A 13,924-nucleotide genomic window follows, 5' to 3' on the forward strand; every position below is an offset into this window, starting at 1 on the left:
TTTAAAAAAAGCCCGGTTTATCTCAAAGCGTGGTCTGGTCGCCTTCCGCGTAAAATCCCACCGCGTCGTTTTGCCTCGTTGCAAGCGAGCTTTACGACAAGGGAGACCCTCCCTCACTTTAATAGCCTCCGTCCCCCCCGCCCCGCTTTCCCAAGATAAGCCACGTGGGAGACCCGCCGCCGCTACCTTACAGCCCGGGGGCCCCGCGTCCTGCAATGTTGCAACGTTCTGAGCCCGCCCCCTCTCTGGGTGGGCGCGGCCTAAGCGAGCCACTCAGAGCCAAGGGGCGGGGCCGCGGAGAGAGGAGTTTTTAAATCGCGGCTGAGGCGCTGCAGCGAAGCGATCGGCGCTGAACTCGGCGCGCTCGGAGGAAGGGGAGACCCGGGGCGGGGTGGCTGGTGCTGCTGCTGTTTCTGCTGGAGCAAGGCAGGGGAAGTCTTTGCAGGGCTGTTGTGCCTCGCGCGCACCTGGGCAGCGGTTGTGTGTCCCCCCCCCCCCGCCATTTGCACTTAAAACTGCAGAACCTCCGAAATCCGCGATGCTGAAAAGCTGCGGGAAGAAGCTTCTTGTGTCCCTGGTGGGCTCCATGCTCACCTGCTTCTTGGTGCTGGTGGTGGACCAGCAGAAGGGGCAGGTGCTGAGCCTGGGGGGCGGCGGCGCCGGCCTCCTCCTGCAGCCCTTCGAGGGCTCCCGCGGCGACGCGCCGGGCTTGCGAGCTGCATTGCCCGCGGGGCAGAGCCACCGCGATGTGCGGAGCTTCAGCGCGTACTTCTCGAAGCTTGCTCGGGGGAAGGCGGATGCTGCCTCGGCGGTGGGAGGCGGCCCGGAGGAAGGGAAGGCGGCCAGGCCGCAGCTGGAGAACATTTCGCCCCAGGATGTCTTCATCGCCGTCAAGACCACCAAGAAGTTCCACAAGTCGAGGCTGGAACTGCTGCTGGATACGTGGATCTCGCGCAACAAGGATATGGTAAGGAGATGGGGCCGCGGGTGTGTGTCTTCCCACCTCCCAGTTATGGGATGGATGCTGTGCATTTATTTTTAGATAAGATGACTGCCAAAAAAAACCCACAAAAGCCCGATCCCCTGTTGCTGGAGGACTTGTGGTGCTGTTGGATGAATGCACTCTGTGCATGCTCAAGGGTACCCTCGGCTTCGAGCATTGCTGGCGGTGCCAAAGCTGAGCTTTCGGACGGGAAATAGGTTTAGGGGTTGTGCTGTGGAAACTCCCTCTTTTGGGGGTGCTGTGTTCCCGGGCAGCGTATCTTCCAGGCTGAGTCTTGACCTGGAAACGAGTTTTTGGTGGCAAGGAAGCCCCCGGGGAACCCGCTTCCGCGCGCGCAGAGGCCCCTCAGATCGCTACTAGCACCCACCCAGAAAGCGCGGGGTGCCTGCAGCGAGTGGGCGGCTGCTGCACGGTGCCAGCCCGTGCCAACGGCGTGCTAATGAGCAGGAAGGATGCAGGCTGGCGAGTAACTGCAAGCCCAGCGCCTTGATCTGTGCCGTCTCCGCCCTTGCCCCCCAGGGAGGGAAAGTGAGGCACGCTCCTCAGCCACAAGCCCACACAGCCTTCCTCCCTCCCTCCCTCCCTCCCTCCCTCTCTCCCTCTTTTGCTGCCCTCCTATAAATGGTTTCAGTCAAGGGAGGCTTATTTCGCTTGCTTGAGTGCATATACACACACACAGGTTTTCGTTTTGTGGTTTTCATTGTTTTTACGGGTTGCAGCAGGGCAATAGTGCTTGCTTATAAAGAGAGTTGTCTATCTGAAACTTGACGTGCAATCCCTACTCTGAAATGGGCAGAACTGTTCTGTGGTTGACTCAATGATGAGAGAAAGGCACTCTGCACATGCTCAAGCAGTCCACTTCCTCCCTGACGAACCCTTTTCAGAGTCTGCTGAAAATCAGGTGCCTCGTGCAAAGTAAGCTTTCACCCCTAGGCTGCCTAAACAAGAACAGGAGAAGCTTCCTGACCCCAGAGCCAGACAGTTGGTCCATCTCTGCTTGGGGATGGGTTTCAGAAGAGAGATGTTCCTTAGCCTTGCTTGCAGACACTGGGGATTGATACCAGGGGACCTTCTGCATTCCAGTGTGGACGCTCTGTCAGTTACTCTAAATGCATTTTCTCCTGCAAATAGAGGCAAAGCGGCAACATGATATCAGTTGAGATTCTCTGATAAATTGAAAAGGGTGTTGGATGGGGTGAGAGAAGCCTTGCTCTCCCTCCAGAGTCTACTTTGCTCTAGGGCAGTTGCCACAAAGTTGGTCAAGGGGGATGTGTGTGTGCGCACAAACACCCATATTGGATACCTGTTGGGGCAGACAGGCATGCAAGGTTTTGAATAGAAGAAGGCTGTTCTCCCAGCAAGAAAGCATTGCACCACACCACTGCAAGCAAATGCGAATGCAAATGTGCATGCAACCTGAGCCTTATACACTCTTCCTGCCACTGTGGCTGTGAATGCAGCAGTGTCCCCTGTCCAAGTACAGACCAGACGTGATAATAGCACTTTAGAGATGGTGTGTGTCTCTGCCAGGGCCAGTCCAAGATATTTTGGCATCTGAGGTGGACCCCAAACTGGCTCCTCCCCCCTCCCCACCAGAGAAGAAGGGGGTGAGGGAAGATCTACATCGGAATCTGCTGTCCCTGTGGATCCTGCCACCTGAGGTGGTCACCTAACTTGTCTCATGGGTGGGTCAGCCCTGGTTTCTGCTACATTTTTTAAAACCACTTTCAGGCTTGATTAAGGGAATTCTAGGGGCCTGTCTCTCGTTCTGTCAAAAGGCTTAAGGCAGTCTGAAAAAAAGGCTTCTCAGCATGAAATGGCAATTCTAAGGGGAATGATTAACAGTTTGAATCTGGTGTCAGACCAGCTTACAAAGTGGAGAGTAGAGGGTTATTTATTTATTTATCACATTGGCTTGTGTAGCTGAGCATTCCTGTGACTGTTGGGTTATGTGGAGCTGGCCTCTTGCCCCTTAGTGCACGTTTTGCAACGTGGTGGTGCCGTCCAGATGTTTTGGGCCACAGCTCCCATCAGCACCACTCAGCCAAAACATCTGGAAAAGGCCAGGTTGGCAAAGCCTGTCATATATAGCAGGGGTGGCCAACTCCCAAGAGACTGCGATCTACTCACAGAGTTAAAAACTGGCAGTGATCTACTCCCCTTTTGGGGTTCAGGTCAGAGTTGTTGAGCTTTTCTTAGGGGAGCCAAAGATGTTGAGCTTCTTTGGGGGGATCCAGCGATCTACCAGTGATCTACCACAGACGTCCAGTGATCTACTGGTAGATCATGATCTACCTGTTGGACATGCCTGATATATAGCATCTCTGCAAGGGTTCTTTGCAAATATCCCCCTTGGTGTGGCTGCCGGGGAGAGCTGCTTCATTATTCAAATCTGCTCCCTAACAAACCGATGGGCTTTTCCACAGCAGGCTTTAACGATTCCCTCTTCTCAGGCTCTGGTGCCTGTTTATTCCCTCCTCCCCAAATCTCTCTTCCCCCCCCCCTTTCTCTTCTCTGTGTTCTCTCTCTCTCAGGAAGATTGGAGACTGAGGAGCATGAAATGCAATTTGTGTCGCTGGACTGGGCTTTTGTCAGATGTAAAGCAGAGACTTAAGACCAGGCTCATTTGCATAAAGAAAAAGGGGAGGGAGGGAGGGAGGAGGAAAAAAGAATTCTCAGGCTTGTTTTAGAGCCAAGGGGGAGGGGGGATGTCTTCAAAACCAAGTGCCCCCCTTTCCCCAACTGTGACAGGAATTCCTGGATGTCCCCAAAGCAATTGGAGATGAAGAATTGGAAAGTTTTGTGGCTTTAAAAAAAATAGCATTAAAATGCTAGCGGTTCTCAAAAATCATTTATACATCCCTCTTAATTCTCAAAATGCGGGTTCTTTTTTCATTCTGCCCCTGTGCACCAGCGCAGGTGGAGAAACTAAGGCAGGACAGAGAGAATGACTAAGCCCATTGCTGACGGTGAATTTTATCACTGGTTTGATCCACTTTTGTCCTGTGTATCAGATTAGTGCCTGATGTTGCATCTATACATATGATAGCCTGGGAACCTGAAGTGTGCATGTAAACTACTTGGTAGCTTGCATATGTCTGCCACAACTCCATAAAAATCTTACTGCTACCCTAATTTTTTTAAAAAAACAACAACCTGGTCCAAAAGAGACATGGAGGCAGTCTCTTGCGCAGCACTTTGTAAGCCCCCAGTTTTACAGTTTTCTCCAAACTCAAGAGGAGTGCAAAATCCAAAGGACAGCTGCTTTCTGCTCCACGTGGAGAAAGCAGCTATCATTCATGACAATCCACAGTATCTATGATCTCCCTCTGCTGTTGGAGGCTGGGAATCCCAGGTGAGCGGAAGCAGAGGGCCGTTGGTCCTTCTTTCTGGCTTCCCACAGGCACCTGATTAGCTACTTTGAGAACAGGATGCTGGCCTTGATGGTGTTGCAGTATTTTTCCCCTCATGAGTCGCAATGGGCATTTGCTGTGATCTGGCAGGGCACTCCTTGTGCCTTTGTGCAGGGAGAAGGAATTGGGTCTGTTTGCTCCAAACTGAGGAACGAGCAAAACATCCCTAGTGGTTCAAGCATCCCTAGTGATAACTCCATTAGCCTGTGGCAGCAGTGCCTTGCTACTGATGAGCCATTGGTGGCCCAGCTGGGTACCTGGGTCTTTAGAGCATCCTTCCATCTCTCTCATAGGCCATTTCTCATGGTCGCTTTGCATCTTTGCCACCCAGCAGAGACGCTCCAGCGTGGTTGTGGAAGCCCGGAGGTGGGCAATGCCCCCAACACCTACCGACAATCCTGGGAAAGGCTGGCCCCTTTCCCCCCTTCACGGATTCAGTCTTTCTTCTGGTTTTTTTTTTTGTTCCGCCTTGTTTGTCCTCTCGGCCTTCCCAGAGCCTAGCGGCTCTGCTCTCACGCTGTCTCCCCAGGCAAGCTAACAAAGCCCCTTTTCTCCCGGGGGCTGAGAAAGGACTCTGCAGCCGCTTGTGTGGTGCTTTTCCGTGGGAACGGAGTGCAGGAGCTCGCCGGAGCTCACAGCGGCCAGGTCAGGTTGCCTAGAGATGTTGTGGGGTGGGGTGGGGGTGTCAGGGGGAAGTGGGGCAAAAATCCAGATTGCCTCCTCTTGGAGGGGTGGCTGAGTGACACCTCTCTCCTCCAGTGCTTGAGGTGTAGGCAAACTGAATTTCCCAAAGCCCGTCTTGCGTCACAGCAGAGAGAGCTTTGAGCAGGAGGGGAATTGGAGATTTGCATTCTCAGGTTCAAATGCTGAAAGTTCAGAATCCTGAAAGTTTTGCATAATACGGTGGCCTCTGGGGAAGACTGTAAACTCTCTTTGCCCACCCTCCAGATTATTTTTTAGGCTACAGCTCCCATTAGCCCCAGGCGGCACGACCAAAATATCCAAAATATCTGTAGGGCACCAGGATGAGGAAAGTGCTGTAAGCCAAAGCTTTGTTCAAAGGAACTCCTTTGATGGATGGCGCTGGGTTGTGAAGGGTCAGCAAATCTTGGCCTTGCTACAGTGCAGATTTGCACAACTAGTTTAGGGGTGATTGGCACCATAGTTTTGTGCAGTGTGGGGAACCAGAGCTAGGGACCTCTAATAGAATGATCAGCTGGCTGCCTTGCCGAAATGCCCGGCATTCTTTGGAATAAACCCTTACAGTTTAAACTAGCCTGTAAGCTCCACTGATTTGTAGCGTACATAGGAGCTGACTCTTTGCTCGGAGGTAGCCTAAGTTTGCAACAGTCTTTTCTCTCTGCGCCCCCAATATCTGTTCTGTTTTTAAGTGGATCGGGGCTGCCACACTTCCGGAACAGTGCTGATGTGCCGCAACAGTAGCAGGTGATGGTCCTTTGCGGATGTATCTAAAACTCGAGCATTGTGAACTGGATCAGACAAGTGGCCAGGCTCACAGGCTCTCCTTCCTCCTCTTTCCTGGAAGAGGTTCAGAAAAGGGAAAGCCAAATGAATCAGGTTGGGGAGCAAACTCCGCTGTGGGGAAGGGTTACAACATTTTGGGTTTCCTGGTTGCTGGGGGGAAAGGAGCTGAATAAGGGAGGATGGTGGCAGAGGTGTGTAGAATGAGGCGCGTCGTGGTGAAAGTGGATCAGGAAAAGCTCTGCATTGGAAGACAACCTCTGAACGCTGGGAGATTCAGCACAGACCAAAGGAAGTTCTTCTTCACAGAACGCTATGGAAGCTGCCAACACCACATGTAGGGGTGCCCGCCCACATGGGATGGCTTTGAAAAAGAGGATTAGAGCAATTCATGAAGAATAATCAGTGGCCATTGGCCATGATTGCATCCTGCCTGGAGACATTGGTCTCACTTGTGGGCTTCCAAGAGGCCCCTGGTCGGCCCCCGGGAGAACAGGAAGCAGGGCTACGTGGGCCTTAGGCTGGATCCAGCAGCCAAACTCTTCCTACAACCTTTTAACAGTTGATCTCTTGCTAATCATGATGTTTCTTAGGGGGGATTGGAAATTGATAGTTGACTGTAGCAGTGGGGCCTCTCTTCTCGAGACACCATTTCCTCCTCCTTGCCTTCTCTGTTCCCCATTCGCACAGCTTCTCTGTGGCATGGAGGCTTTTGCAGGCTTCAAGCAGAGCGGGGAATTCCTCGGGAACTGCCACAACCGCATCTTGCAAATGATATGTGGGTGAAATCCCTTTTCATGTTCCGTAATGATGAGGGATATCTCCCCTGCACTCAAGACACGCTTCAGTTCATGCGTGTGGCCATTGTACACACATTCTGCTTCAAAAGTCAACACTGCCATCATAAGACCGTAAGAAGAGGGTCCATCAAGCCCAGCACTCTGTTCTCACAGTGGACAACCAGGTGCCTGTGTGACACTAGCAAGCCAGACCTGAGCCACTCTCCCTTCCTGTCACTTCCAGGAACTGGGATTCAGAGCAGGGCAGTCCCAAGACATTTCGGTATCTGAGGCGAACCACAGAATGGCAGCCCCTTTCCCTCCAGGGATGGTGGGGTGAGTGAAGATCTACTTCAGAACATGGAGGGAATGGCTGGCAAAAGGCCCCCTGTGCGAGGCAGGGAAGGGAAGATCTCCCAGGGTGGAGGAAGAAAGGGAAGCTCCCTTACTGTGTGAGACGGGAGAGGGCAGAGCCTAGTCTAGTAGCCATTGATAGCCTTCCGCCTCTTGAGTTTGCTCTGTCCTATTCTAAAGTTATCCAATTTGGTGACCGCCGTTGCCTCATGTGGGAATGAGTTCCACAGTCTAACTGGGCATGAAGAAAGAATCTCTCTCCTCCTGGATCTTCCAGCTTCCAGCTTCAATGGATGCCCACAATTTGGAGTTCAAGAGAATAATAATAATAATAATAATAATAATAATAATAATAATAATAATAATAATAATAATTTATTATTTATACCCCGCCCATCTGGCCGGGTCTCCCCAGCCACTCTGGGCGGCCTCCAACAAATACCAAAATACAATACAAAGTCACAAATTAAAAACTTCCCTAAACAGGGCTGCCTTCAGGTATTTTCTAAATGACAGGTAGTTGTTTATCTCTCTGACCCCTGATGGGAGGGCTTTCCACAGGGCGGGTGCCACTACCGAGAAGGCCCTCTGCCTGGTTCCCTGTAGCTTTGCGTCTCACAGTGAGGGAACCGCCAGAAGGCCCTCGGAGCTGGATCTCAGTGTCCGGGCAGAACGATGGGGCTGGAGACGCTCCTTCAGGTATACAGGACCGAGGCCGTTTAGGGCTTTAAAGGTCAACACCAACACTTTGAATTGCGCTCGGAAGTGTTTCTCTGTCCACTTCCTCCATGCCATGTGTACATCTATAAACTCCCACCCATGTTGTTGTTGTTGCTTCTTGCTTGCTGTTTCTTTCAACAAGAGAGTTCCAAGCGCTGCAACCTTTCTTCACAGGGAAATCTCTCCATGAAGATTGTGTCGATGAAACAGCTTTTCCCCTGGCCTGTCCCAGCTGCTGACTAATACTGTTCTTCAGCTACACTGGCACACTGCCCTTCCATGGTGTGTTGGGTGGCATCCTGGCATGGCCCTTTCCGCATTGCCTCCTCTTTAGTGAAGCCAACCAGCCGGGTTGGACTTGGCAAGGCCAGGGGGGAAATCGTGTCAACTTCACTGAAGTTCCTACACTGTCTTGCTTTCAAACTATTGCCATGTGTTCCAGTTCTGACAAAATAAATTCCAGTAGCACCTTAGAGACCAACTAAGTTTGTTCTTGGTATGAGCTTTCGTGTGCATGCACACTTCTTCAGATACACTACATGCGCACGAAAGCTCATACCAAGAACGAACTTAGTTGGTCTCTAAGGTGCTACTGGAAGGAATTTTTTATTTTATTTTGTTTTGACGTGGAAAAAGTCATTCACAAAGGTTTGAGGGAAAACTGCATGTTTGTTTTCCAAGTAACCACACCCGGAGCAGAAGGTGGGGGACGTCTGTCTAAGAGGTTTATCTAAAGCACAAGGTCTTGCTGCCCCCCCCCAAATCAACCTGCCATTTATTAAACATCTCCCTAACACTTATCCTTCCTCTTTTAGCTGCATTCAGGCTGTTTGCAAAAGTGGTTGTGAGATGTTAAGATCTAAAACCGAACATCCTTCCTTCCTGTAGTTTTAATGCAGAGAGTGGGCAGCGTGTTCAGCTCTTAGCTATGTTTCAGAACCCACAAACGAGCCGCGTGCAGCTGACTTACCCTATTCATGCAGAATGAGCAAAATGTATAATTTGGCAAATGAGTCCTCTCTCTCCATTTGACCTGGCATTCCTAAGAACCACTTAATTCCCCACATCACGAGAAGGACTTCCTAAACGAGCCTTTTGGGGATGCTGGTTCACAGGATTTTTTTTTTTTTAATTGTGCACACATAGGTAGGTCAGGAGAATGACCTCTTGGTCCCCTGTTGGTTGTCACCATCACTGAGCAGGCCTGGACAGGGGAACTTTGTGACCTTGGTCCTGTTGTGTGTGTGTGTGGGGGGGAAGTATTGCAATGAACTTTGTTTCAATCTTGTAAGTGGTGACTAGCCTGATCACCTGCATGGTGAGTAAGAATCTCCTCTGGGCGACTAGGCAGCTTCACAAGAGGTTCCTACTTTGGCCAAATACCAATAGCTATTTCCTGCAGATGCTCAGTGCATTTGTATTTATTTGATGAAATTTGTATACTGCTTGATTGTTATAAAACCACGATGGTTTACAAGAAATATGAAAATCATAGATAAAAACAGTTACTGGTAAAACCAATTAGGTAATTTCAGTTAACAGTAGAAAAGACAGTTGTGGATATTTTTATGTTCGTATGACCAGGAGATGGTGGAGGCCTTTGCAGTAAGCTTGCAACTTACGTTTAGCTTTATGCACTAAAGATAAAGGACCCCTGACAGTTAAGTCCAGTCGCGAACCACTCTGGGGTTGTGGCGCTCATCTCGCTTTACTGGCTGAGGGAGCCGACGTTTGTCTGCAGACAGTTTTCCCAGCGCACAGAAACCTTCCCACCAGAGCGGTACCTATTTATCTACTTGCACTTTTGACATGCTTTCGATCTGCTAGGTGGGCAGGGGCTGGGACCGAGCAGCCGGGGATTCGAACTGCCAACCTTCCGATCAGCAAGCCCTAGGCTCAGTGGATTAGACCACAGCGCCATCCGTTTAGCTTTATGCACTAGGCAATAAATTTAAAAAAATAAAATAAAGGGGGTGGGCAGCTGGGAAAACGATTTCAGCAAACCCACCCACCATTGCACGCAATCTGTTTTACAATTTGGGCTTTAGGCGCGACCCCCAGATCGTAACCCCCACACCAGTTGAGAGCTTACTGTACTTCCCACAGTGTCTTGCAACAACCGCCCAAATATATAGCCGGAGGGCAACTGTTTAGTTCCAGTAAATCAGCTCTGGCTGTGTGTATGGTTCCCCTTTTACCACCACCCTGCTGGGGTTTGCTGCCATGTAAACTGCTTACGGAAATACCACCCCAGACACCAAAAGCTGCTAATAACTTGAGGGCTTGGTGATGTTTCTAGCAACTCTCAGCAGGCACCGCCAGTGGTCAACCACCGAAGTTAGAATAACTTTGTTTCAGATGAGAACCCATAAAGAATTACTGTATATGTGGAGTGGAGGCCGTTGCATCTGATACAATGCATGCACAGGGACGAGCGGTTAACACTCTGCGCGATTGGATCCTGTCCCTTGTTTTGTGCACAAAGCAACTTTCTGACCCCACACATATCAGTTTCCTGCTCTGCCCCTAAACAAAGATCTCGCGCTTCTAGTAATGGGATAGCAGGATCAGTTACCCATTGCAACCTTTTCAAGAGTGAGCAGCCCTTAAACGAGTGAAGCTTTGTTAAAGAGCAGACTCTGCTTATGGCAAACGAACACTCAGAGATGCTCGTAGGTAAGAAAGCAATAAAGTTGTCCATTGTAGGAAATGCATAACTTGTAGAAAAGAGTTTGCGGTTCTGGTCTCACCAGCTGGTCTAGAGAAGAACAAGACAGCCATGCTTGCTCCACAGCCAGTGTGGTGTAGTGGTTAAGAGCAGTGGACTCGTAATCTGGTGAACTGGGTTTGCGTCCCTGCTCCTCTACATGCAGCTGCTGGGTGACCTTGGGCTAGTCACACTTCTCTGAAGTCTCTCAGCCCCACTCACCTCACAGAGTGTTTGTTGTGGGGGAGGAAGGGAAGGGAGAATGTTAGCTGCTTTGAGACTCCTTCGGGTAGTGATAAAGCGGGATATCAAATCCAAACTCCTCCTCCTCCTTCGCTCTCTGAAGACTGAGAAAGAGGAGGAGGAGGAGGAGGAGGAGGAAGTTGGGAGCAGGGTGCAACCTGAGAATATCAGTCTCATATCAGAGAGGGAGGGAGAGGGGTCATCTCAAGAGGTTAAAGATATCTGTCCCTCACCCCATCGGTTTAAACCCATGAGAAAAACCATATGCTCTAAGGTGAGTTGCACCCAGACTTACAACAGCTGGAATACTTAACTCCCATTTCTGCAACACACACCAGCCATAATTTCCAACTTTACCACTGTGAGCCTATCTCCAACCTTGTGATGTTTTGGCTACGCCAGTGTTCCCACTTGGGTCCCCAGCTGTTTTTGGACTACAACTCCCATCATCAATACCTAGCAAGACCAGTGGCCAGGGATGATGGGAAAAGTAGTCCAAAAGCAGCTGGAAAACACCAAGTTTGGGGAACACTGTTTTGCAGTGTGTCCATCGAAGCTGGCTGGGGCCGACGGCAGTCATAGTCCAGAACATCTCTGGAGGGCGCCAGGTTGGCAATGAGGACTCACATTTTCTCCCCTTCCTATCCTCTCTTCTGCATCCCACTATAAACCCCAGCAGAAGCTCTTCAGACTATCTAGCTCCGAGGAGAGAGTCCAGTCTGTGGTTTTGGGCTGCTGTTGTTTTTTTGGAAGTGGGTTCTTAAGAATTGTGGCTGATTCAGTGTGGAAATACTTGGGAAGCCAATGGAGAGGCGAGAGGACTGCAATGCCAGGGAGCAGTTGGGGGGGAGGGAGGGTGGGAGGCAAATACAGATGCAAGCTAATCCAAACTTAGCAAATTCCTGCTGAGTCGAAGGATTTGCCTTAACAGGATCACACAAGAAATCGTCTTAGTGTGCAGAGCCGAAGAAGAGAAGCGGGTGGTCTGGGTTTTCTGCCACTTTCAGGCAGCCCCAGCTGCAGATATGGGGCTGCCCCGGGTCCAGTGTTGTGGAAACAAAGCTGGCAAAGCCCTCCTGCCATAAGACTTGGTCTCTGGAATGGGATACTGCTTGAGCTTTAAGCAGCATTTTTTGGGGGGGGGACTAGTTTCTCCCTGGCTGACCCCGTGCCTTGCTGCTTCATCTTCTTTAAAAGGAGCTGCCAAGAGTCAGGCCTGCAGGGGACCCCTGCTGCCACCCCCAAAACACATTTGCGCTCCTTAATCCTAAAATGATCACTTTAACTGTAGCTCAGAGAGAAGAACCACTTGCTTTGAATGGTTCAATCTCCAGCATCTAGGGCTGCGGAAGACTCCCCACCTGAAATCCTGGAGAGCTGCTGCCGGTCAGTGTTGGCAATGCTGAGCTATAGATGCGCCAGCTGTCTGATCCAGCATAAGGCAGCCTTATTGGTTCCTATAAAGAAGGGCCCATAGCTTAGGGGTAGAGCATCGGATTTGCATGCAGGAAACCCGTGGCATCTCCTATACAGGGTTGGGAATGTCTCCTGCCTGAAACCCTGGCTGCCAGCCAGTGTGGTCACAACTGAGATTGGTGGGCCCTTGGTTCATCCTTTGGGGTGCAAGAGTAGCCTTTAGAAGCCACGAGAGCTTGAAATTTTGCTTTTGTGTGCATTGAGTTATTCAGTCCCACATCCTATGCTCACCCAGATGCATGATGGAATACAAGTGTGTAGACACACACACACGTGTGTGCACACTTGCCCATCATGACTGACCTGCTCCATATTCTCTTTTGCAGAACAGTTAAACAACTGCCTTGCCCTCTCTTGACTTTCCTCTCTCCGCAAGCCATACATTTGCCTTCGGGACAGCGCATTCCTAAGCAGCTGCGGCTCCCAAATTTTCACAGCGCCTTGGCTGGAGTCCCTGCCCTGGGGGTTAATAGCTAGCTAGGGTGCGTGCCATGCGCTCCGCACATGCCCCACAAAGCCCGGTGCGCTTCTGTGTATAGAAGAAACAGGGCTGTGTTTACTGTTTACACTCCAAACACAGGTGTGGGCCCTGCCCGACCGGATCCAGTGACCCGGCGCTCCCAACCAGTTCTGGCCACTTTGCTGCCGCTGAGTGGGAAGGACTTTTCAGTGGGAGCCCAGGTCCTGTCTCTCTACGGTCCTAGGCCTGGGGGACGGGGCGGGGGGAGCTGAGTGCCAGCGATACCAGCTAAATTTAGGAGTGGGAGATTCCCCGGGGCCGCGCCCCCCACCCTCATTCCAGGATAATGGAGTCTTTGCATAGATTGCACCTTGCTTTTGCACAGCGCCAAAACTGGCCTGCTTAAAGCTGAGGTGGGGGGGGGGGAGAGAGATAGGAGATCTGGGCAGGCCAAGGGGAGGGCTTCTTTGCACAGCGCAGAGTTTACCCTGTGGAGTTCTCTGCTCGAAGATGTAACAACGGCCAACAGCTTGGACAACTAAAAAAAAAAAAAAGGAGTGAACCTTTTCCCACCTGTGGTTGAACTGCCCACCACCAGTATTCAAATTCCGGACTATAGTTTGTCAGGAAATAAGCAAAATGCTCAAGCCTCCCAGTCCAACTTCATAGAACTGTAGAGTTGGGAGGCACCCCAAAGGTCATCTAGTCCAACCCCCTGCAATGCAGGAATCTCAACTAGAGCACCCGTGGCAAATGGATTTCTTTAGTAGGTCTGTGGGGCATGATCAGCTGAAAGCTTTGAGCCCTCGGGAACTGTTGACAAGGATGCTGGCAGCTGCCAGAATCTCAGTTGCCCCCAAAGGGAAAAGCTTCCTGGATTTGCAACTTTTGCTTTGTTGTGAAAATACGTGGAGTTTAGCACTAGCTGAAAGACAACAACAACAACAACAACAACAACAACAACAACTCATAAATGACATGTTGCCAAAAGCTCGGAGGACCTGGAAAAAAATAATTCTGGGATTTAATTTTACATGCAGCAAATAGACACATAGGAGGACTCCCTCCCCACGGCACAATGTAAAATTTGGCTTACCCAATGGTCTCAAGTCCTTTGCCAACCAAATATTAAGACTCTCTCAGTTATACTGCACTGCTTTTCTGTAGCTTTTCTGTTTCTGTTGTGTTAATTGGTTGGTTTTACTTCAATAAAATATTTTGTTTCATAGTGGAGGGGTTAAGACGCATCCATGGGAGAGAAGGCTACCAGTGGCTACTGGCCACATT

General features: G+C 50.6%; 1 protein-coding gene across 1 annotated transcript in view; it reads left to right on the forward strand.

The window, feature by feature from the left end:
* Positions 1-354: 354 nt before the first annotated feature.
* The window catches only part of LFNG (LFNG O-fucosylpeptide 3-beta-N-acetylglucosaminyltransferase), a 31,871-nt gene continuing 18,301 nt past the window's right edge, over positions 355-13,924 (forward strand). The window contains exon 1 of the mRNA XM_033167030.1: positions 355-967. Coding sequence (XP_033022921.1) covers positions 539-967 — 429 coding nt within the window. The 5' untranslated portion in view covers positions 355-538. The remainder of the gene's footprint in view (positions 968-13,924) is intronic.

Source organism: Lacerta agilis, chromosome 13 (assembly GCF_009819535.1).
Source record: "Lacerta agilis isolate rLacAgi1 chromosome 13, rLacAgi1.pri, whole genome shotgun sequence".
Lineage (NCBI taxonomy): Eukaryota > Metazoa > Chordata > Lepidosauria > Squamata > Lacertidae > Lacerta > Lacerta agilis.